The sequence below is a fragment of the Mus caroli genome, unplaced genomic scaffold, assembly GCF_978045245.1.
Source record: "Mus caroli unplaced genomic scaffold, Mus_caroli_1 scaffold_14, whole genome shotgun sequence".
NCBI lineage: Eukaryota > Metazoa > Chordata > Mammalia > Rodentia > Muridae > Mus > Mus caroli.
The window spans coordinates 99,777,202-99,800,490 of record NW_028227269.1 but is presented as its reverse complement, the minus strand read 5'-3'; the positions used below and the strand labels follow the sequence as shown (position 1 = coordinate 99,800,490).

The window sequence follows — 23,289 nt, the reverse complement described above, 5'->3', positions numbered from 1 at the left end:
TCAGTTAAGAATATGAGGACAGCCTGGGCCACATAGTAATAAAACTATGTCTGAAAACAAAAAGTGAAATAGCAGTATAGAGAAGGAAAGTTTAAAGACAAGTCATCTATCTTCCTGTACATGAGAGTAAAAGTACTCTGAACATCTTTTTATATATACTATAGACTTCTTTTTTTTTTAAAAAAAACTAGATTGACAATTACTTTATTAAAAGTCTAGTATGACTCTTGAGCATATAGCATGTTTCTAAGAACCTGAAAGTAGAATGGGCTGCCTATTTTCAAATTTCAATTCTTTTTTTCCCCCCACATTTTTTATTAGATATTTTTGACATTTACATTTCAAATGCTATCCCAAAAGTCCCCTATACACTTCCCTCACCCTGCTTCCCTACCCACTCACTCCCACTTCTTGGCCCTGGAATTCCCTGTACTGGGGCATATAAAGTTTGTTAGACCAAGGGGCCTCTCTTCCCAATGATGTCCGGCTAGGCCATCTTCTGGTACATATGCAGCTAGAGACATGAGCTCAGGGGGGTACTGGTGAGTTCATATTGCTGTTTCTCCTATAGGGTTGCAGACCCCTTTCAGCTCTTGGGTGCTTTCTGTAGCTCCTCAATTGGGAGCCCTGTGTTCCATCCTATAGATGCCTGTGAGCATCCACTTCTGTATTTGCCAGGCACTGGCAAGGACTCACAGGAGACAGCTATATCAGGGCATGGACTTCTTTTTAAGTTAGTGTGGAAGGCATGTTTTACAAAATGGGCATTCATTCTCAATTAGCCTTAATATTTCTATCACAGGTTTTTAATTGTCATACCAGGACTATCTCATACCCACCAGCAATATGAATTATCTACACAGAGGTTTATTAATATTTTAAAGCCTAGGCCTCCAAGCATAATCTATCCAGACTAAACTAGGCACTATATCCCTCTACATAGTCAATTGTGTTTCTCTGTCCAGCTCTTGTCCATCTGTCCACCTCTGTCAGCTGGTACCCTTGCCTCTGACTTTTCCTCCCTGAGTCTGCCCAGAAGAGAGATCCACTATTTCCTGCCCAGCTATTGGCCATCAGATCTTTATTAAAGCCAATCAGATACAATTTTAGAATGCCTAAGGCAGGTAAGGAGGAATGAATATTTACAAAATATGAACTCTTTGCTAGTACAGATTAACAATTGAATATACAGAGACCTACCATCACACAGTGTACCCCAACTAATGCTGTATAAAGCACTCGTTTAACACACATCTGAATTGTTTGGTGATTATGCTAAATACAAACTGTCACGGCTTCATTCACCCCTAGAATGTTCTGTTCAGTGTCCTGTGATGGTCTCTGAAGTATTATTTGTATGGTTTGCAGGATGCTGATGTTCCTGGTTTAGAGTGAGTATGCGATGATAATACTGTTTTACATTTTAATAGGTTACTGGACACTTCCAGTAATGTTTGCAATATGAAAATTAAGACCAAACCCAAAATAGTAAAGGTTTTATAATGTTACTTACTAAGGTATTTCTCATCACATGTTAAAAACTTATTTCCTCTCCTATAAGTGTGGGAAGTTCAGACCAATAACAATGACAAATTGATTAACATGGAATTTGATATCAAGGTTTTTATTGGGGCATAAGCTTGAAAGTTTTTATAGTTTGAGACTCATTTTCTGACTGAAGCATATTGCTGCTATTGTTATTGTTGCAGAGACATGACTCATTTTCCAGTGTGCCTAGTAGTTCTTCTTCAAGAAAAAATTCTCAGGGCAGTAACAGAAGCCTGGGTAAGGAAAAGAGTATCCTATGTATACTGCTCAGCAGGTTATTTCTACTTAGTAGTATCTTGTCAGTTTTATAATTGGATAAAGAAAAAAGTGTGCAGTTCATTTTGTTTGCTGCTTATTGTACCAATGTTGATGGTATTATCACAGATTGAGACCAGATAGCCCATGACTTAATGTTCAAGCAGAAATAAAAAATTTTAAAGTAAGCTATTACATACCTTTTATTTAGGATTTAAAGTACATGGATTAAGCAACTTTCAGAAACACATAAACCTGATAAGTGCTGTTTGCAGCGTTTTAACTTAATTCCTCACATTGTAGTTCTGTTAAATTCCTAAATGGTATGCATTCTTAGTGTATTTTCTTCACAAAAAAATCCCACAGAAGTGTGATCTTTATCTTACTATGCTGGAGACTTAAAAAATATATATCAGGTTTTGCCAGGCATGGTGGCACATGTCTTGACTCTTAGCACTTGGGAGTGAGAGGCAGGAAGATCTCTGTGAGTTCAAGGCCAGCTTGATCTACAGAGTGAGTTACAGGACAGCCAAGGCTACATAGTAAGATATTGTCTCAAAAGTCCAAAACATTTGTTTTATTTGTGCTTTCAGAATTGGTTTAAATCAAAGGTTAATTGGATTAACAATATTGCCTGGAGTTTTTATTCTTTATTCTTTAAAATTCAGATACAATTACCCTATCAGGAGATGAAAGAGACTTGGGGAGATTGAATGTGAAATTATTTTATAATTCTTCAGCAGAGCAGATCTGGATCACAGTTTTGCAGGTAAATTAGCATAGCTAATATGTATTTTTAATTATAAAATTGAATATTTACATTTAATTTTATATAATTAAATATAAAATTATTCAATTATTTTATTTTATTTTATTTCCTTTATATCCATTCAATTAGGTTATATTTTACAACCTACAAGTATCTAGTGTGGCTTCCTCCTGAAAAAAAGTGTCAATAGCTGTCTTAAAATTTAGGATTCTATTGTATTTTTCAGGAAAGAGTGTTTAATAAAGTGTTTAACACTGAAACTGCTGGAAGGAAACAGGAAAAGCAATTCAAGATATAGGCATAGGTGAAAACTTTTTGATTAGAACTCTAAAGCACAGGAAATTAACAAAATATCCAACCCAGAGATTAACAAGTGGAATTTCAGGAAATTTAATAATTTCTGAATAGCAAGGAAACTGTCAGCAGAGTGAATGTACAGCCTACAGAATAGGAGAAAATCTTTGCCAGTTCTACTTTAGACAAGGAGTTAATATCTAGAATATAGAAAGAACTGAAAGCATGAAACACCAAAACCCCCAGACTGCCAAACAAATGATCTAAGAACTTAACTGATAGCCCTTGAAAGGAGAAATACAAAAGGATAATTCATTTTAAGATAATTCTTGGGGGTTGTGGATTTGTAGATGCAGACATATGCAGTTCTACCTACTGTTGCCCCTGTTTGAGTAGCCAAAGTTGGTGGGGGGTTTCTTCTGATACTACACCTCTTATAATGGAGAGTAGATGTGTGCTATGTATATATCTATGAATATATCTTGATCAAAACTACATGTAATGGACAAATTAACATCTTTTATTTTGATGCCATAGAAGATTTGGACATTATTGTGTAATTTATGACATCTGTGACATGTTCTATTTATTTTTTTGGTTCATATTGTCAGGAAGAGTTTGAAATTAAAAATAATACAGATTCCAAAAGATTAAGGACATGAATAATTGTCCTAGCTCCCAGGCTGTAAAACAATTTTAAATACGAGGAAGGGACGTATGTCAAAAATACTTTATTTTGGGGAATTTGTATCATTATATAAATTTGCAAGAATCAGTGTTACAGTCTAACAGATATACAGAAAATGCATTGGAATACAGAATTACTTTACCTCTCATCTCCTAAACTCAGTTATCATTACAATTAGTCATATAGTCAGGTTTATATTGTCTTTAGTTTCCACATCAAAGGAAGAGCAGGTGGTGCTTGTCTTTCTTACATTCATTTTATTTTTCCTCCTCCCTCTTTGTCTCTGGCAGTGTATCTGTCACTGCCTGTCTCTGTCTTTATGTATCTCTGTCTCTTTGTCTTTCTCTGTGTCTCTCTTTCTCTTTCTTCTGCCATCATACTGGATTTTTATTTTTATAATCTTTTAAAAATTTTATTTGTTTATTAAACTAATAAAATTTATTTTAAAATATATAACTTAGTATTGACATTTTTAAGTCATCGAAATAATTTATAATAGTTGAATGCCTCTTAAATATACATGATATCTTCTGAAGCTAAAGTAATATGCACTGAACAAGTTTTAAAAATTTATTTGGAACATTAAACATGATAGAAGTAGAAAAAAATCTCTTATGAAGTCCTCTATGAAAGGAAATTGTGACAAGTTCCTGATTAGACAAAAACTGTTCCATCTCCAAAGAAGAATACTCAGTGTAACTGTGGCTTCATAGAATGAACTGGGTAGTGCTCCTTCTGTTTCTATTTTGTGGAATAGTTTGAAGAGTATTGGTAATAGGTCTTCTTTGAAGGTCTGATAGAATTTTGCACTAAACCCATCTGGTCCTGGGCTTTTTGGTTAGGAGACTTTTAATGACTGCTTCTATTTCTTTAGCAGTCATGAGACTTTTTAGATGGTTATCTGATCCTGGTTTAACTTTGGTATTTGGTTTCGGTCTAGAAAAATGTCCATTTCATCCAGATTATCCAGTTTTGAAGAATATAGTCTGTTTTAGTAGTATCTGATGTCTTTTTTGAATTTCCTCAGTTTCTGTTGTTATATCTCCCTTTTCATTTTTGATTTTGTTAATTTGGATACTGTCTCTGTGCCCTCTAGTTAGTCTGGCTAAGGGTTTATCTATCTTGTTGATTTTCTCAAAGAAACAACTCCTCGTTTTGTTGACTCTTTGTATAGTTCTTTTTGTTTCTACTTGGTTGATTTCAGCCATGAATTTATTTCCTACTCTCTACTCCTCTTGGGTGTATCTGCTTCTTTGTGTTCTAGAGATTTCAGGTGTGCTATCAAGCTGCTAGTGTATGCTCTCTCCAGTGTCTTTAGGAGGCACTAAGAGCTATGAGTTTTCCTTTTAGCACTGCTTTCATTGTATCCATAAGTTTGGGTATGTTGTGCCTTCATTTTCATTAAATTCTAAAAAGTCTTTAACTTCTTTCTTTCTTTCTTTCTCTCTTTCTCTCTTTCTCTCTTTCTCTCTTTCTCTCTTTCTCTCTTTCTCTCTTTCTCTCTTTCTCTCTTTCTCTCTTTTCTCTCTTTCTCTCTTTCTCTCTCTCTCTCTCTCTCTTTCTCTTTCTCTCTTTCTCTCTTTCTCTCTTTCTCTCTTTCTCTCTTTCTCTCTTTCTCTCTTTCTCTCTTTCTCTCTTTCTCTCTTTCTCTTCTTTCTTTCTTTCTTTCTTTCTTTCTTTCTTTCTTTCTTTCTTTCTTTCTTTCTTTCTTTCTTTCTTTCTTTCTTGACCAATTTATCATTGAATAGAATATTGTTCAGCTTCCATGGGTATATAGGCTTTCTGTTGTTTTTGTTGCTATTGAAGACCAGCGTTAGTTCGTGGTGATCTGATAGGATGCATGGGCTTATTTCAATCTTCTTCTATGTGTTGGCCAATTATGTTGTCAATTTTGGAGAAGGTACCATGAGGTGATGAGAAGAAGGTATGTTCTTTTGTTTTATAATGCTTTGTTCCATAGATACCTGTTAAGTCTATTTGGTCCATAACTTATGTTAGTTTCAATGTGTTTATGTTTAGTTTGTGTTTCTATGATGTGTCCATTGATGAGAGTGGGATATTGAAGTCTCCACTATTATTGTATGAGGTGCAATGTGAGCTTTGAGCTTTAGTAAAGTTTCTTTTATGAATGTGGGTGGCCTTGCATTTAGAGCATAGATATTCAGAACTGAGAGTTCTTCTTTGTAGATTTTTCCTTTGATGAGTATGTAGTGTCCTTCCTTATCCTTTGGATGAAAGTTGCTTTTATTTGGTATTAGAATGGCTACTCCAGCTTGTTTCTTGGGAAATTGTTTTCCAGCCCTTTATTCTGAGGTAACATCTGTCTTTAACACTGAAGTGCATTTCCTGTATGCAACAAATGCTGGGTCCTGTTTACGTATCCAGTCTGTTAGTCTATGTCTTTTTATTGGAGAATTGAGTCCATTGATGCTAAGAGATATTAAGGAATAGTGATTGTTGTTTCCTGTTAGTTTTGATGTTATTTTTATGTTTGTGTGGCTATCTTCTTTTGGGTTTGTTGAAAGAAGATTACTTTCTTGCTTTTTCTAGGGTGTAGTTTACCTTCTTGTGTTGGCATTTTCCATGTATTATCCTTTGAAGGGCTGGATTTGTGGAAAGATATTGTGTAAATTTGGTTTTATCATGGAATATCTTGGTTTCTCCATCTTTGGTAATTTAGAGTTTTGTTGGTTATAGTAGCCTGGGCTGATATTTGTGTTCTCTTAGTGTCTGTATAACATCTGCCCAGGATCTTCTAGCTTTCATTGTCTCTGGTGATAAGTATGATGTAATTCTGATAGGTCTGCCTTTTTATGTTACTTGACCTTTCCCTTATTGCTTTTAATATTCTTTCTTTGTTTTGTGCTTTTGGCATTTTGACTATTATGTGACAGGAGTAATTTCCTTTTTTTTAAATTTATCTTTAATTCATTCTTCAGACTTCATTTAGTTAGTACCACTGAGATCAAAATTTATATCATAAAGACAGAGTATGTCTTAAATATTCCTCATATATTTTATGCAGTATTATAGCAAAGTTTACTTTTATTTTAAAATACACTTTAATAGTGAGATACAAAAGCTTTATTGGTAGAAAGTTCCAATTCATTCATATATATATATGTGTATATATATATATATATATATATACACACACACACACATGGATATATATATCTATATATTCACTCTATATGTATAATTTATAATTTATTCAATATATATGATTGCATGTATATATATATATATATTGATCTAACTATTAAGGAATTTAGTAAAAAAAGAATGTTCAGTATTCCCAGGTAAATACAAATTAAAACTTCTTTGAGATCTTATTTCATTCTAGTCAGAATGGTTATCATCAAAAGACAAATGACAACAAATACTGGTGAGGGTATTAGAGAAAGAAACCTTTTGTGAGAGTGTAAACTGGCGTAACCACTATGGAAATCATTGTGGAAATGTCTAAATTAGAAAACAAAACAAAAACCCAAACACCAAAACCAAAAATATGAACAAACCAACTGTTAGCCCTGGTTTTCAGGAACCCCAGAAGATCACCAGGAAGTGCAAGTCCAATGTAATAATAAAGAGAGCCTTTATTTAGGAGTCAGACCTGCCTTTCAAGCCTTTCCCACTGCTCAGGTTAGGAATGCGATGCCCATGTCCAGGGGCTTGGCCTATTTATACACACACATGCATAATCAGGGATCTTTGGACTTTGGGGTTATGTGACTGGGGAGGTGACCAGGGGAAGCCATTCTTTAAACCTGATAACGTTTGTTCAGACAGCAGGGCAGAACTGTGCAGCAGGGAGGGGGACCCTTCTGACCTGGGTGTTGCGGAAAATATTAAAATAGGATGGCAAGTTACAGGACTATGCCTTGCTACTCTCCACTCTGGTGGACTGGCCTGCCTGTTCTTATCTCATGGAGAGACTGGTCCCAAGATCCCCCAAATGTCTCCACCCAGCCAGCTCTCTTAAGGTGCCACTGGCAGGTCCCTACCAGGCCAGTCCAATGCTTCAACCCCCACCCCCATCCCCTGCAGCTTTTGTGGTGCACATTTGGCAAAGGTACCTTTCTTTCTTGAGCCCAATCGAACCACTGAGTGAAGAAAAACACCACAGACTTAGTTCAGAAACAAAGGTAACTCAATTGCTGGGCACAACAACTAAAATCCTAATCTGTAAGCCTTATTAAATCTAAATCCTGAAGGATCCGCCATTGAAACTGGGAGACACTTGTAATTACATCTTATCTTCATGCTCTCCCCATCCAAAAATGACCTCTCTCCTGCTTCGTCTCGTCCTGCATCCAACCTGGAAGTGCCACCTACTTGCCCAGCGATTGGCTACTTTACTCATTAAGGGATTGGTTCACAAGAAGTCACCTGAGTATGACTCACTCCTTGTCCACAACCCCTTCTAGGAGAGCAGAATTGGCATCAACATACAAACAGCACCAGGCCCATCCACACCGCCTGGGAAGTAGCTTTATGGTGCTATCAGGAGCTGGTGCATTTTTTACAAACTGTCACAGCTGTCTGGGAACACTTCATTGCCCTTCTCTCATTGTCCAAGTATGGACCACTTATCATTTCAAGGCCATTTGGTCCTTCTTCCCTTCAAGGACAGGAGCCATCTGCAGTGGAGAAAAGTTGGTTATCTATCAAGGAGAGTGTCAGCCTTGGTTTCACAGAGGCTGATATGTTACCTTTTGTCTGTTCCTAAGGCTGGCATCTACCACTCCCCCCACCCCTGGGGGAGGGTTGTTAGGGGGAAAGGAGTGCCACCATGAAAAAGGGAATTGCAATAATCCGGTGCCAGGTTGGGCCCTCTCTTTTTGCCCTCTACAAAAGGCCAGAGGCATCTATGCTGGGAAAAGGGGGGAAGGGGAGCTCTAACTGTGCGAGCAGTGGGAAAGTGCAGAGGCAGATTTCCTGCATCTTTTCACAACAAAAACTAGAAACAAATTTCCCCAAAACCTAAAAATACTACTACAGGACTCTATTTCTAAGCATATACTCAAAGGTTTATAAATCTCATTGTAGATATACTTGCACATTCATGTTTATTGTTTTACTATTTATAATAGAAAGGAAATTAAATCAGCCTAGATGTCCATTAACATATGAATTTATAATGAAAATGTGGCACATATACACAATAGAATTTTATTTAGCTATATAAATTAAATTATGAATATTTCAGGAAAATGGATAGATCTGGAAATTTAACAAGTGAGATAAACACAACTCACAAGAATATTGCAAGTTCTCTTTCATATGTTGACCCTCCCTTTAATTTTTATATTTGTACTTATATGTACATAAATCAGGAAATTAGAGGAACATGAAGGGGATGGACGTTGCATATTATTTTTTCATTATTTGTTATGGAGAAGAGTTTTTAAGGAAGGGGCATCGGGATGATAATGGAATACTTGTTACTTGAAAGCTAGAAGACGACAATTGGGAACAAGTGAGAGGCAGGGCAAGGAGAGGAATAGAAGAAGAGTGAGCAACTAAGACAAAAATATATGAAAATATCATGAAGGAAAATGTCAACATGTTAATGTGGATGAAGTGTGAAATCTTAGTATTCTAAAATTTATTTAAAATTTTAACTAAAAATAATTAATTCAGTAGGGCATGGTGGCTCATACCTGTAATCCCAACACTCTGGAGGCAGAGGCAGGTGGGTCTCTGAGGCCAGATTGGTATTCATTACAAGTTTCAAAACAACCAGGGCTATATAAACAGATCTTGCTTCAGAAAAGTTACTAACTCAATAAGTATATCATATATTTGTGTTGTCAGAGTCCTTTGTAAAACTTAACTTATGATTTCTTCTTTTTAAAGTGCAGAGGTATAAGTTGGCCCTCTAGTTATGGAGACACTCCCACAATTTCTATAAAAGGAATTTTAACATTGTCCAAACCAGTGCATTTTAAATCTTCAGCCAAAGAAGGTTCCAATGTAAGTGGCTCTTTGTGTTTGAATTTTTCACTCTTCTCTTATTAGTTACTTTTATTTATGTAAAATGTGAGAATAAGAAAGTGTTTTAATTTGGACAAGCTAAAATGATGTACTTTTGCTTTTAAAAGATATTTTTAAATCATGAGTATTTGCTATTTTGTTTAATAGTAGATTAGTTAAAAAATCTTAATTACTAGAAAATATAGAAGATTAGCAATAAGTAAGAAACTTCTTTACTGTACTTGCTCCCAACAACTTTTTGATTTTCAAAAGTCATTGCAAAATTGTAGTTAATCTCTTTATCAAAATCTTCCAATTATTATAACTATGTTTATTACCCTCAGTTTTGTTTTATAGATTGTTTCATGTTAATTTAAAGACATGCTCATTATTGTCATTTGATATGTTTAAAAGTTAAGTTTTTACATACAAATGAAATGATATTTAAAAAAAAGATATTTAAAATCCTTTATATTTAAGTGTAAATGCACATTGAAGCCAGAGGATTGTATCTCGTCAAGCTGGAGATAACAGGTGGTTCAAGCCACCTGAAATGGATGCTGGGACTTGAACTCAGGTCCACTGCAAAACAGTATGCACTCTGTATTACACATAGGCACGCGCGCACACACACACACACACACACACACACACACACACACACACACATGTTTACATCCCCAAAGCTGTTCCCCCTCCTAGCCCTTCCCTCACAGTGTGTCTCCCCGCTTCACCTGTAGGATGGTGTGACCCCCTGGATATCCTCCCCACCCTGGTTCATCAAGTCTCTGCCAGGTTAGGCTTATGTTCTCCTACTGAGGACAGACACAGCAGCCAGGGAGAATGAGACACATGTCTGCTGTATATGTGTTGGGGCCTCATTGCAGCTCATGTATGTTCTTTGGTTGGTGGCTCAGTCTCAAAGAGCTCTAGGAGTCCAAGTTAGTTGACTCTGTTGGTTTTCCTGTGGGGTTCCCTTTCCTTTTCAGGACCTTCAATTCTTCCCCCAGCTCTTTCATTAGTGTCTCTGACCCTCATCCAGTGTTTGGCAGTAGATATCTGTATCTGTTTCAGCCCACTGCGGGGTGAAGTCTCTCAGAGGACAGTTATGCTAGGTTCCTATCTGTAAGCACAACAGAGTATCATTAATAGTGTCAGAGACTGGTGGTTGCCCATGGATCAGTTTTTGAGTTGGGCAGGTTATTGTTGGACCTTTCCTTAAGTTTCTACTCCATCCCTACATTTCGTTTAGACAGGACAAATTTTGGGTTGAAAGTTTGGTGGATGAATTGGTGTCCTTATCACTCTACTGGAGTTCCTGCTTGGCTACAGGAAGTGACTTTTTAATGTTCCATGTTCCTACTGTTGGCTTAAGGTCATTCGCATGGACTCCTTAGGAGCCTCCCAGGAGGCTCCCAGGTCTCTGGGACTTCCTAGAGATTCTCTCCTCCACTCCTACCACCAGCAGCTACAGATTTCCATTCATTCTTCTGACCCTCCGGCCTCTCTTCTGCTCTCTCCCAACTCCTGACCCTGTGTCCCAATTCCTTTCACCCTACCCTCTCCCACAATGAACCAGCCTTCCCTCTACCTCCTATGATTATTTTGCTTCCCTTTCTAAGTATGATTCAAGCTTCCTTGCTTGGGCCTTCAAACTTGTTTAACTTATTTGGGCCTGTGGGGTATATCATGTACTTTATAATTAATATCCACTTATCAGTGAGTACATGCTATGCAAGTACTTTGGAGTCTGGGTTACCTCACTCAGGATATTTTCTAGTTCCATCCATTTGCCTGCAAAATTCATGATGTCCTTACTTTTAACAGCTGAATAGTATTCCACTGTGTAAATCAACCTCATTTTCTGTATCCATTCTTCAATTGAGGGGTATTTGGGTTGTTCCTAGTTTCTGGCTATTACAAATAAAGGTGCTATGAGCATAGGGAAGCACGTGTCCTTGTGGTATGGTAGAACATCTTTTGGGTATATGCCCAGGAGTGGTATAGCTTTCAGTTAGAACTATTTCCAATTTTATAAGAAACCATTAGATTGATTTCCAGAGTGGTTGTACAAGTTTGCACTCCCACCAGCAATAAAGGAGTGTTCCCCTTTCTCCATAACCCCTTGAGTTTTTGATCCTAGTCATTCTGATGAGTATGATGGAATCTCAAGAGTGCTTTGCATTTCCCTGATGACTAAGTACATTTCTTTAAGTGCTTCTCACAGATTTACTATTCCTCTTTTGAGAATGCTCTGTTTACTTATGTACTCCAGTTTTTAATTGGGTTATTTGGTTTTTTGGTGTCTAGCTTCTTGAGTTCTTTATATATTTTGGATATTAGCCCTCTTTTGGATGAAGGGTTAGTGAAAATCTTTTTTTCTAAGCTGTAGGCTGCCATTTTGTCCTGTTGATAGTGTCCTTTACAATAAAGAAGCTTTTCAATTTCATTAGTTCCCATTTATCAGTTAATTGATCTTAGGAACTAAGTTATTGGTGTTCTGTTCAGGAAAATGTGTTCTGTACCAATGCATTCAAGGCTATCACTCTCTCTAATAGTCTAATAATACTAACAGGAGTCAGTGTGTTTGGTTTTATGTTGAGGTCCTTGATCCACTAGGACTTGAGTTTTCTGTAGGGTGATAAATATGGATCTATTTGCATTCATCAATGAGCAGTCATCCAGCACCATTTTTTTGAAGATGCTTTCTTTTTACCCCCATTGTTTGGTTTTGGCTCCTTTGTTGAAAATCAAGTGTCCGTGGGTGTGTGGGTCTTTGATTCTTTTCTATTGATCACCCTGTCTGTTTCTGTACCAGTACCATACATGCTTTGTTGTTGTTGTTGTTGTTTTAATCACTATTGCTGTGTAGAACGTCCTGAGATCAGGGATGGTGGTGATTTTTTTTTTTTTTTTTTGCCTATTCTGGCTATTTTGTTTTTCCATATGAAGTTGAGCTTGCTCTTTGAAGGTATATAAAATAATTATGTTGGAATTTTGATGGGAATTACATTGAATCTGAACATTCCTCTTGGTAAGATGACCATTTTTAATCCAAGGCCCATACCTAACCATGATAAAAGCAATCTACAACAAACCAGTAGCCAACATCAAAGTAAATGGTGAGAAGCCTGAAGCAATCCCTCTAAAATCAGGGACTAGACAAGGCTGTCCACTTTCTCCATACCTATTCAACATTGTACTTGAAGTCCTAGCCAGAGCAATTCGACAACAAAAGGAGATCAAAGGGATACAAATTGGAAAAGATGAAGTCAAAATATCACTTTTTACAGATGATATGATAGTATATATAAGTGACCCTAAGACCATCAGAGAACTCCTAAACCTGATAAACAGCTTCGGTGAAGTAGCTGGATATAAAATTAACTCAAGCAAGTCAATGGCCTTTTTGTACACAAAGGATAAACAGGCTAAGAAGGAAATTAGGGAAACAACACCCTTCTCAATAGTCACAAATAATATAAAATATCTTGGCATGAATCTAACTAAGGAAGTGAAAGATCTGTATGATAAAAACTTCAAGTGTCTGAAGAAAGAAATTAAAGAAGATCTCGGAAGATGGAAAGATCTCCCATGCTCATGGATTGGCAGGATCAACGTTGTAAAGATGGCTATCTTGCCAAAAGCAATCTATAGATTCAATGCAATCCCCATCAAAATTCCAACTCAATTCTTCAAGGAATTAGAAAGAGCAATCTGCAAATTCATCTGGAATAACAAAAAACCTAGGATAGCAAAAACTCTTTTCAAGGATAAAAGAACCTCTGGTGGAATCACCATGCCTGACCTAAAGCTTTACTACAGAGCAATTGTGATAAAAACTGCATGGTACTGGTACAGTGACAGACAAGTAGACCAATGGAATAGAATTGAAGACCCAGAAATGAACCCACATAGCTACGGTCACTTGATCTTTGACAAGGGAGCTAAAACCATCCAGTGGAAGAAAGACAGCATTTTCAACAAATGGTTCTGGCACAACTGGTTGTTATCATGTAGAAGAATGCGAATCGATCCATTCCTATCTCCTTGTACTAAGGTCAAATCTAAGTGGATCAAGGAACTTCACATAAAACCAGAGACACTGAAACTTATAGAGGAGAAAGTGGGGAAAAGCCTTGAAGATATGGGCACAGGGGAAAGATTCCTGAACAGAACATCAATGGCTTGCACGGTAAGATCAAGAATTGACAAATGGGACCTCATGAAACTGCAAAGCTTCTGCAAGGAAAAAGACACCGTCAATAAGACCACCAACAGATTGGGAAAGGATCTTTACCTATCCTAAATCAGATAGGGGACTAATATCCAATATATATAAAGAACTCAAGAAGGTGGACTCCAGAAAGTCAAATAACCCCATTAAAAAATGGGGCTCAAAACTGAACAAAGAATTCTCACCTGAGGAATACTGAATGGCTGAGAAGCACCTGAAAAAATGTTCAACATCCTTAATCATTAGGGAAATGCAAATCAAAACAACCCTAAGATTCCACCTCACACCAGTCAGAATGGCTAAGATCAAAAATTCAGGTGACAGCAGATGCTGGCGAGGATGTGGAGAAAGAGGAACACTCCTCCATTGTTGGTGGGATTGCAAGCTTGTACAACCACTCTGGAAATCAGTCTTAGAAAATTGGACATAGAACTACCGGAGGATCCAGCAATACCTCTCCTGGGCATATATCCAGAAGATGTTCCAACTGGTAAGAAGGACACATGCTCCACTATGTTCATAGCAGCCTTATTTATAATATCCAGAAGCTGGAAAGAACCCAGATGCCCCTCAACAGAGGAATGGATACAGAAAATGTGGTACATTTACACAATGGAGTACTACTCAGCTATTAAAAAGAATGAATTTATGAAATTCCTAGCCAAATGGTTGGACCTGGAGGGCATCATCCTGAGTGAGGTAACACAATCACAAAAGAACTCACACAATATGTACTCACTGATAAGTGGATATTAGCCCAAAACTTAGGATACCCAAGATATATAATACAATCTGCTAAGCACATGAAACTCAAGAAGAATGAAGACCAAAGTGGGGTCACTGTACCCCTTCTTATAATTGGGAACAAAACATCCATGGAAGATTGGAGCTGTGACGAAAGGATGGACCATCTAGAGACTGCCATACCCAGGGATCCATCCCATAATCAGCTTCCAAACGCTGACCCCATTGCATACACTAGCAAGATTTTGCTGAAAGGACCCTGATATAGCTGTCTCTTGTGAGACTATGCCGGGGCCTAGCAAACACAGAAGTGGATGCTCACAGTCAGCTAGTGGATGGATCATAGGGCTCCCAATGGAGGAGCTGGAGAAAGTACCCAAGGAGCTAAAGGGACCTGCAACCCTATAGGTGGTACAACATTATGAACTAACCAGTACCCCGGAGCTCTTGACTCTAGCTGCATATGTATCAAAAGATGGCCTAGTCAGCCATCACTGGAAAGAGAGGCCCATTGGACACACAAACTTTATATGCCCCAGTACAGGGGAACGCCAGGGCCAAAAAAAAAAAAAAAAAAAAAAAATGGGAATGGGTGGGTAGGGAAATGGGGGAGAGGGGGGAGGGTATGGGGGACTTTTGGGATAGCATTGGAAATGTAATTGAGGAAAATACGTAATAAAATATATTAAAAAAAAGATGACCATTTTTGCTATGTTAGTCCTATTCATTCATTAGTAAGGGAGATCTTTCCATCCTCTGATATTTTCCTCAGTTTTTTCTTCAGGATTTGAAGTTCTTGTCATATAGGTCTTTCACTTGCTTGGTTAGTAGAGTTACACCAAGGTATTTTATGTTCTTTGTGGCTATTGTGAAGGGTACTGATTTTTTAACTTCTGTCTCAGCCCATTTATCACTTGTATAGAGAAGGGCTACTGATTTCTTTGTTAATTTTGTGTCTGGCCACTTTGCTGAAGGTGTTTTATCAGCTATAGGAGTCCTCTGGTAGAGTTTTGGGGATCGCTTATGTACACTATTATATCAACCTTGTATAGTGTGATACATTGGCTTCTTCCATTCCAATTTTCATGCTCTTGAACTCCTTTTGTTGTCTTATTGTTCTAGCTAGAATTTCAAGTACTATATTTAATAGATCAGGAGTGAGTAAGCAGCCTTGTCCTGTCCCTATTTTGGTGTGATTGCTTCAAGCTTTTCTCGATTTATTTGGTGTTGGCTATTGGCTTGCTGTGTATTGCTTTTATTATATTTAGATATGTGCCTTGAATCCATTATCTCTCCAAGACTCTCATGAATGGAGATGGTTTTTGTCCAAGGCTTTTCAGCATCTAATGAAATGATAATGTGGTTTTTTTCTTTGTTTGTTTTTATAGTACATTATATTGATGATTTTTCATATAAGGAGCCATCTCTGCATCCCTGGCATGAAGCCTACTTGATCATGGTGAATGATGCTTTTGATGTGTTCTTGAATTCAGTGTGAAAGAATTTTATTGAGTATTTTTGTGTCAATGTTCATAAGTGAAATTGATCTGAAGTTCTCTTTCTTTGTTGTGTCTTTGTGTAGTGTAGATATCAGAGTAATAGTGGCCTCATACAATGAGTTTGGTAATATTCTTTCTGTTTCAATTTGTGGAATAGTTTGAGGAGTGTTTGTGTTAGCTCTTTGAAAGTCTAGTAGAACTCTTTTCTAAAGCCATCTGCCCCTGAGTTCTTTTTGATTGGGAAACTTTTAATGACTGCTTCTATTTCCTTAGGGATTACGAGACTGTTTGGATAGATTACCTGATCTTGATTTAACTTTGGTAAGTGGTATCTGTCTAGAGACTCATCCATTTTGTTTAGATTTTCCAATTTTGTGGAGTAAAGTCTTTTGAAGTAAGACCTAATGGTTCTTTGAGTTTTTTCAGTTTCTGTTATGTCTCCCTTTTCATTTTTTATTTTGTTAATTTGAATGTTGTCTCTGTGCCTTTTAATTAGTTAAAAATTTGTCTTGTTGATTTTCTCAAAGAAGCAGCTCTTGGATTTGTTGATTCTTTATATTGTTTTCTTTGTTTAAAATTGATTGATTTCAGCACTGAGTTTGACTATTTCCTGCTGTCTCCTCCTCTTGGGTATATTTACTTCTTTTTGCTGTAGAACTTTCAGGTGTGCTGTTAAGGTGGTATTATGAGATCTCTTCAGTTTCTCTATGAAGGCACTTAGTGCTATGAATTTTTCTCTTAGCATTGCTTTCATTGTGTCTCAAAGGTTTGGGTATGCTGTGCCTTCATTTTCGTTGAATTCTAGAAAGTTTTTAATTTCTCTATTTCTTCCCTGACAAAGTGATCATTGAGCAGAAATTTGTTCAGTTTCCACAAGTATGTGGGCTCTATGTTGTTTCTGTTTTTTTTGAAGTCCAACCTTAATCCATGGTGATCTGATAGAGTGCAAGGGGTTATTTCAGTCTTCTTGTATCCGTTGAGGTTTGCTTTGTGCCCAGTTGTATGGTTAGTTTTGGAGAAGGATACATGAGGTGCTGAAGAAAAGGTATATTGTTTTTGTTTTGATGAAATGTTTTGTGGCTACCTGTTAAATCCATTTGGTTAATAACACTGGTTAGTTTGTTTCTCTGTTTAGTTTCTGTTTCTATGATCTTTCCTTTGTTGAAAATGGAGAGTTTAAGTCCCCACTATTATTGTGTGTGGTTCAGTGTGTTGATTTGAACTTTAGTAAAGTTTCTTTTATATATTGGGTTCCTATTTGAGAAATAGATGTTCTGAATTGAGACTTCATCTTGGTGGATTTTTCCTTTGATGAGTTTGGAGTGTCCTTCCCCATCTCATTTGATAACTTTTGGTTGAAAGTCTATTTTGTGAGATATTAGAATGGCTATTCTTGCTTCTTTCTTAGATCTTTTTTCTTGGAAAATCTTTTTACAGCTCTTTACTCTGAGGTAGTGTCTATATTTTTGCTGAGATATGTTTCTTTATGCTGAAGAATGGTGGATCCTGTTCACATACCCAGTTTGTTAGCATGTGTCTTTTGATTGGTGCATAGAATCCACTCATGTTGAGAACTGTTAATGACCAATAATTGTTAGATCCTTTTCTTTTGTTGTTAGATGTGTTTGTGTGTGTGGGAGTGTGTGTTTGTGTGTATGTGTGTACACACATGTGTGTACACATGCTCATGTTTGTGTGTGTGTGTGTGATTTTCTTTTAATTTTGGTATAAGATGATTAAGATGATTAATTTTTTTAATTGGATATTCTATTTATTTGCATTTCAAATGTTATCCCCTTTTCTGGTTTCCCCTTTGCAAAACCCCTAACCCACCCGCCATTACCTTGCTTCTATGAGGGTGCTCCCCCTCCTATCCACCCACCCACCAACTCCTGCCTCACTGCCCTAACATTCCTCTACACTGGGACATCAAACCTTCACAGGACCAGGACTTCCCCTCCCACTGATGCCAGATCAGGCCCTTTCAGCTCCTTCAGTCCTTCCTGTAACTCCTCCATTGGAGTTCTTGTGCTTAGTCCAATGGTTTGCTGCAAGCCTCTGCATCTGTATTGGTCAGGATCTAGCAGAGCCTCTCAGGAGACAGCTATATCAGGCTTCTGTCAGCAAACACTTATTAGCATCTGCAATAGTGTCTGGATTTGGTGTCTGCATGTGGGATGGATTCCCAGTTGGGGCGGTCTGTAGATGGCCTTTCCTGCAGTTTCTGCTCCACTCTTTGTCCCTGTATATCCTTTAAACAGGAGCAATTCTGGGTTAAAATTTCGGAGATGGGTGGATGGCCCCACCCCTCAACTGGGGAGGGGGCCATGCCTAACCTCTGGATATAGTCTTGACAGGTGCTCCCTCCCGTTTGTTGGATATTTTAGCTAATGTCATCGTCATAGGGTCCTGGCATCTGGGACTTTCTCATTGCTACCCCCAGCTCCCCATCCCCCATTGCTACATACCTTTGTTCAATTTCCTTAAGATCTGTACATTTCCTCCATCCCCCTTACCTGATTATGCTCCTCTTTTTTCTCTCCACTTCTCTCTTCCTCCCAAGTCCCTCCCACACTCTACTTCACTTGATTATTTTGTTACCCCTTCTAAGTAGGACTGAAACATGCACTCTTAGGTCTTCCTTCCTCTGGAGCTTCATTGACTTGTATTGTGGGTATTCCATGCTCTTTGTCTAATATCCACTTATCAGTGAGTACATACCATGTATGTTCTTTTGTGACTGAGTTACCTTACTGAGGATGATATTTTCTAGATCCATCCATTTGCCTGCAAATTTCATGAGTTATTGTATTTAATAGCTGAGTAGTACTCCATTGTGTAAATGTACATTTTCTGTGTCTATTCCTCTGATGAGGGACATATGGGTTATTTCCATCTTTTGGCTATTATAATTATAGCTGCTATGAACATAGTGGAGCATGTGTCCTTATCACATGTCGGAGTATGTCATATGCTATGTCAAATTTTCTGAGGAACTTCCAGACTGATTTCCAGAGTGGTTATACCAGGTTGAAATCCTACTGGCAATGGAAGAGTGTTGCTCTTTCTCCACATCCTCGCCAACATCTGCTGTCCCCTGAGTTTTTGATCTTAGCCCTTCTGACTGGTGTGAGATGGAATCTCAGGGTTGTTTTGATTTGCATTACCCTGATGACTAAGGATGTTGAACATTTCTTTAGGTGTTTCTTGGCCATTCGAGTTTCCTTAGTTGAGAATTCCCTGTTTAGCTCTGTTCCCCATTTTTTGATAAGGGTTATTTGGTTCTCTGGGGTCTAACTTCTTGAGTTCTTTAGATGTATTGGATATTAGCTCTCTATCAGATGTAGGATTGGTAAAGATCTTTTCCCAGTCTATTGGTTGCCGTTTATCCTATTGACAGTGTCCTTTGCCTTACAGAAGCTTCGCAATTTTATGAGGTCCCATTTGTGGATTCTTGATCTTAGAGCATAAGCCATTGGTATTATGTTCAGAAAAATTACTCCTGTGCCCATGTGTTTGAGGTGCTTCCCCACTTTAAGTGTATCTGGTTTTATGTAGAGGTCCTTGATCCACTTGGACTTGAACTTTTTTCAAGGAGATATGAATGGATCGATTTGCATTCTTCTACATGGTAACCGACAGTTGAGCCAGCACCATTTGTTGAAAATGCTGTCTCTTTTCCACTGGATGGTTTTAGCTCCTTTGTCAAAGATCAAATGATCATAGGAGTGTGGTTTCATTTCTGGGTCTTCAATTCTATTCCATTGATCTACCAATACCATACAGTTTTTATCACTGTTGCTCTGTAATATAGTTTCAGGTCAGGGCCGATGATTCCCTCAGAAATCCTTTTATTTTTGAGAATAGTTTTCACTATCTTGAGTTTTTGGTTATTCCAATGAATTTGAGAAATTCTCTTTTTAAGTTTATGAAGAATTGAGTAGGAATTTTGATGGGGATTGCATTGAATCTGGAGTTTGCTTTCAGCAAGATGGACATTTTTACTGTATTAATCCTGACAATCCATGACCATGAGAGGATTTTCTATCTTCTGAGATCTTTGATTTCTGTCTTCAGGAAATTGAAGTTCTTGCCAGACAGATCTTTCACTTGTTTGGTTAGAGTCACAGCAAGAAATTTTATATTATTTGTGACTATTGTGAAGGGTGTCGTTTCCTTATGTTCTTCCTCAGCCTTTTTATCCTTCGAGTAGAGGAAGGCTACTGATTTGTTTGAATTAATATTACATCCAGCCACTTTGCTGAAGTCGTTTATCAGGTTTAGGTGTTCTCTGGTGGAGTTTTTGGGGTCACTTAAGTGTATTATCATATCATCAGCAAATGATGATATTTTGACTTCTTCCTTTCCAATTTGCATCACTTTGACCTCCTTTTGTTGTCTAATTTCTCTGGCTAGGATTTCTAGTACTGTATTGAATATGTAGGGAGAGAGTGAACAGCCTTGTCTAGTCCCTGATTTTAGTAGAATTGCTTAAAGTTTCTCTCCGTTTAGTTTGATGTTGGTTACTAGTTTGCTTTATATTGCTTTTACTATGTTTAGGTATGGGCCTTGAGTTCCTGATCTTTCTAAGTATTTTTTTTTTTTTTAAGATTTATTTATTTATTATATGTAAGTACACTGTAGCTGTCTTCAGACACTCCAGAAGAGGGCGCCAGATCTCATTACGGATGGTTGTGAGCCACCATGTGGTTGCTGGGATTTGAACTCTGGACCTTTGGAAGAGCAGTCGGGTGCTCTTACCCACTGAGCCATCTCACCCCTAAGTCTTTTACCATGAAGGGATGTTGAATTTTGTCAAAGGCTTTCTCAGCATCTAATGAGATGATCATGGCTTTTTTTTTTGTGTGCATGTGTGTGTGTAGTGGATTAAGTTGATGGATTTCCTTATATTGAACCATCCCTGCATCCCTGGAAGGAAGCCTACTCAGTCATGGTGAATGATCATTTTGATGTGTTCTTGGATTTGGTTTGTGTTTCTTCTTTGAGGAATTCACCTTTTTGCCTGTGTTCTCCTGTATTTCTTTCCTTAAAAAAAAAAAAGATTTATTTATTTTTATTCATATGAGTACATTGTCACTATCTCCCGATGTGCCAGAAAAGGGCATCGGACCCCATTACAGATGGTTGTGAGCCACTGTGTGGTTGTTGGGAGTTGAATCTAGGATCTCTGGAAGAGCAGTCAGTGCTTTTAACTGCTGAGCCATCTCTCCAGCCCCTCTCATGTATTTCTTTTAGGGAGTTATTTATGTCCTTCTTAAAGTCCTCTACCACCATCATGAGATATGTTAAATCAGAGTCTTGCTTTTCTGGTGTGTTGGGGTATCCAGGGCTTGCTGTGATAGGAGAACTGGGTTCTGATGATGCCAATTAGCTTTGGCTTCTTTTGCTTATGTTCTTCCCCTTCCCTCTCATCATCTGGTTATCTTTAGTTTTAGCTGGTCTTGCTGTTTCTGACTGTGGTTTGTCCCTCCTGTAAGTCTGTGTGTCAGCACTACTGAGTGAACAGTTCTCTCTGGACAGAATTTGGGTATGTAGAGCTGTGGCACAGAGTCAGCTCTGGGGTGCAGATGGAAACCAGAAGGATTCTGTCCCTGGCTGCTCCTTGGTTCCTGTGTCCTGATGGCTCTGGGCAGGTCCCTTTTGGGCCAGGAATTTGAGCAGAAGTGGTGTTCTCACCTGTGCTCTCAGGCATGTCAGCACTCTTGGGAGACTAGCTTTCCCCAGGTGGGATTTGGGTATGGAGAGTTTGGCACAGGGTCATCTCTGGGGCGCAGATAGAAACTGGAGGGATTCTATCTCAGGCTGCTCCTAGGTTCCTGTGTTTTGAGGGCTCCGGTGGGTCCCTGAGAGCAGAAGTGGTGATTTTACCTGTGCTCTCAGTTGTGTCAGAATTCCTGGAAGACCAGCTCTCTCCTGGCGGGATTTGGAGAGGTTGGCCCATGATTAATTTCTTGTATTTTCTTGGGTGTAATTTCCTTTCAGAATCCTCTGTAGGGCTGAATTAGTAGAAAGATATTGTTTAAATTTGGTTTTGTCATGGAATATATTTGTTTCTTCATTTATGGTGATTGAGAGTTTTGCTCATTATAATAGTCTGGGCTGATATCTGTGGTCTCTTAGAAAGTGCAAGACGTCTGCCCAGGCCCTTCTGGATTTCAGAGTCTGTTGAGAAGTCAGGTGTAATTCTGGTAAATCTGACTTTATATGTTACTTGGCCTTTTACCCTTACAGCTTTTAGTATTCTTTCTTTGTTATGTACATTTAGTGTTTTGGTTATTATGTGGTGGGAGGATTTTCTTTTCTAGTCCAATCTTTTTTTTTGTGTTCTGTAGGCTTCTTGTACCTTTGTAGCCATCTCTTTCTTTAGGCCAGAGAAGTTTTCTTCTATGATTTTGTTGAATATATTTTGTGGCCCTTTGAACTGGGAATCACTCTCTTCTATTCCTATTATTCTTAGGTTTGGTCTCTTCATAGTGTCCCAAATTTCCTGCATGTTTAGAGTTAGGAACTTTTTACATTTACATTTGGTGTTTTCTTTGACCAATAAAAATATATCAATATCTTCTATGGTATCTTCTATGCCTGAGATTCTTCCATCTCTTGCATTCTTTGGTGATACTTAGATCTGTAGTTCCTGCTCTCTTTCCTAGGTTTTTCATCTCCAGGGTTCCTTCCATTTGTGTTTTCTTTCTTGCTTCTATTTCCATTTTTAGGTCTTGGGCTGTTTTATTTCTTTTCTTTTCTTTTTTTGATTATATTTTCCTGTATTTCTTTAAGGGTTTTGTTTTCTCTTTAAGGGCTTTTATCTGTTTGACTGTATTTTCCTGTGTTTGTTTGAAGGGATTATTAATATCCTCTTTCATCTTCTTCATGAGTTGGGATTTAAGGTCTTGTTCTTCAGGTGTGTTAGAATATCCAGGACTTGTTGTAGCAGGAGAGCTGGGCTATTGCTTCTGTTGATTATGTTCTTGTACTTGCCTTTCACTATCTGGTTGTCTCTGGTTTTGGCTGGCATGTGTGTCCTGGGTTGGGGCAGGCTTCCTGGAAGCTGCTGGAGCTGTTTGTCTCATGTTCGAGCAGGCCTCCTGGGAGGCTGGTGGAGCTGTGGGGTGGGGCACCCTGTGTTCATCTGTGACTGCTGCAGGTATAGGTGTGTACCAGAAGGAAGATGAAGCTCCATCAGGGTGAATCACAGCCATGGAGCTAGGTTTGCTGGGGCCCCAGCAGAAGGGTAGTAGTGGGTGGTCATGTGTTT

At 38.0% G+C, this 23,289-nt stretch overlaps 1 protein-coding gene across 2 annotated transcripts in view; it reads left to right on the top strand.

Moving 5' to 3' along the window:
* Tc2n (tandem C2 domains, nuclear) overlaps nucleotides 1-23,289 on the top strand; it is a 108,362-nt gene that overhangs the window by 53,971 nt on the left and 31,102 nt on the right. For both annotated transcript variants that reach the window (XM_085830621.1, XM_085830620.1), the window contains exons 6-8: nucleotides 1,710-1,785; nucleotides 2,472-2,572; nucleotides 9,417-9,533. In XM_085830621.1, the coding sequence (XP_085686747.1) occupies nucleotides 1,710-1,785; nucleotides 2,472-2,572; nucleotides 9,417-9,533 (294 nt within the window). The remainder of the gene's footprint in view (nucleotides 1-1,709; nucleotides 1,786-2,471; nucleotides 2,573-9,416; nucleotides 9,534-23,289) is intronic.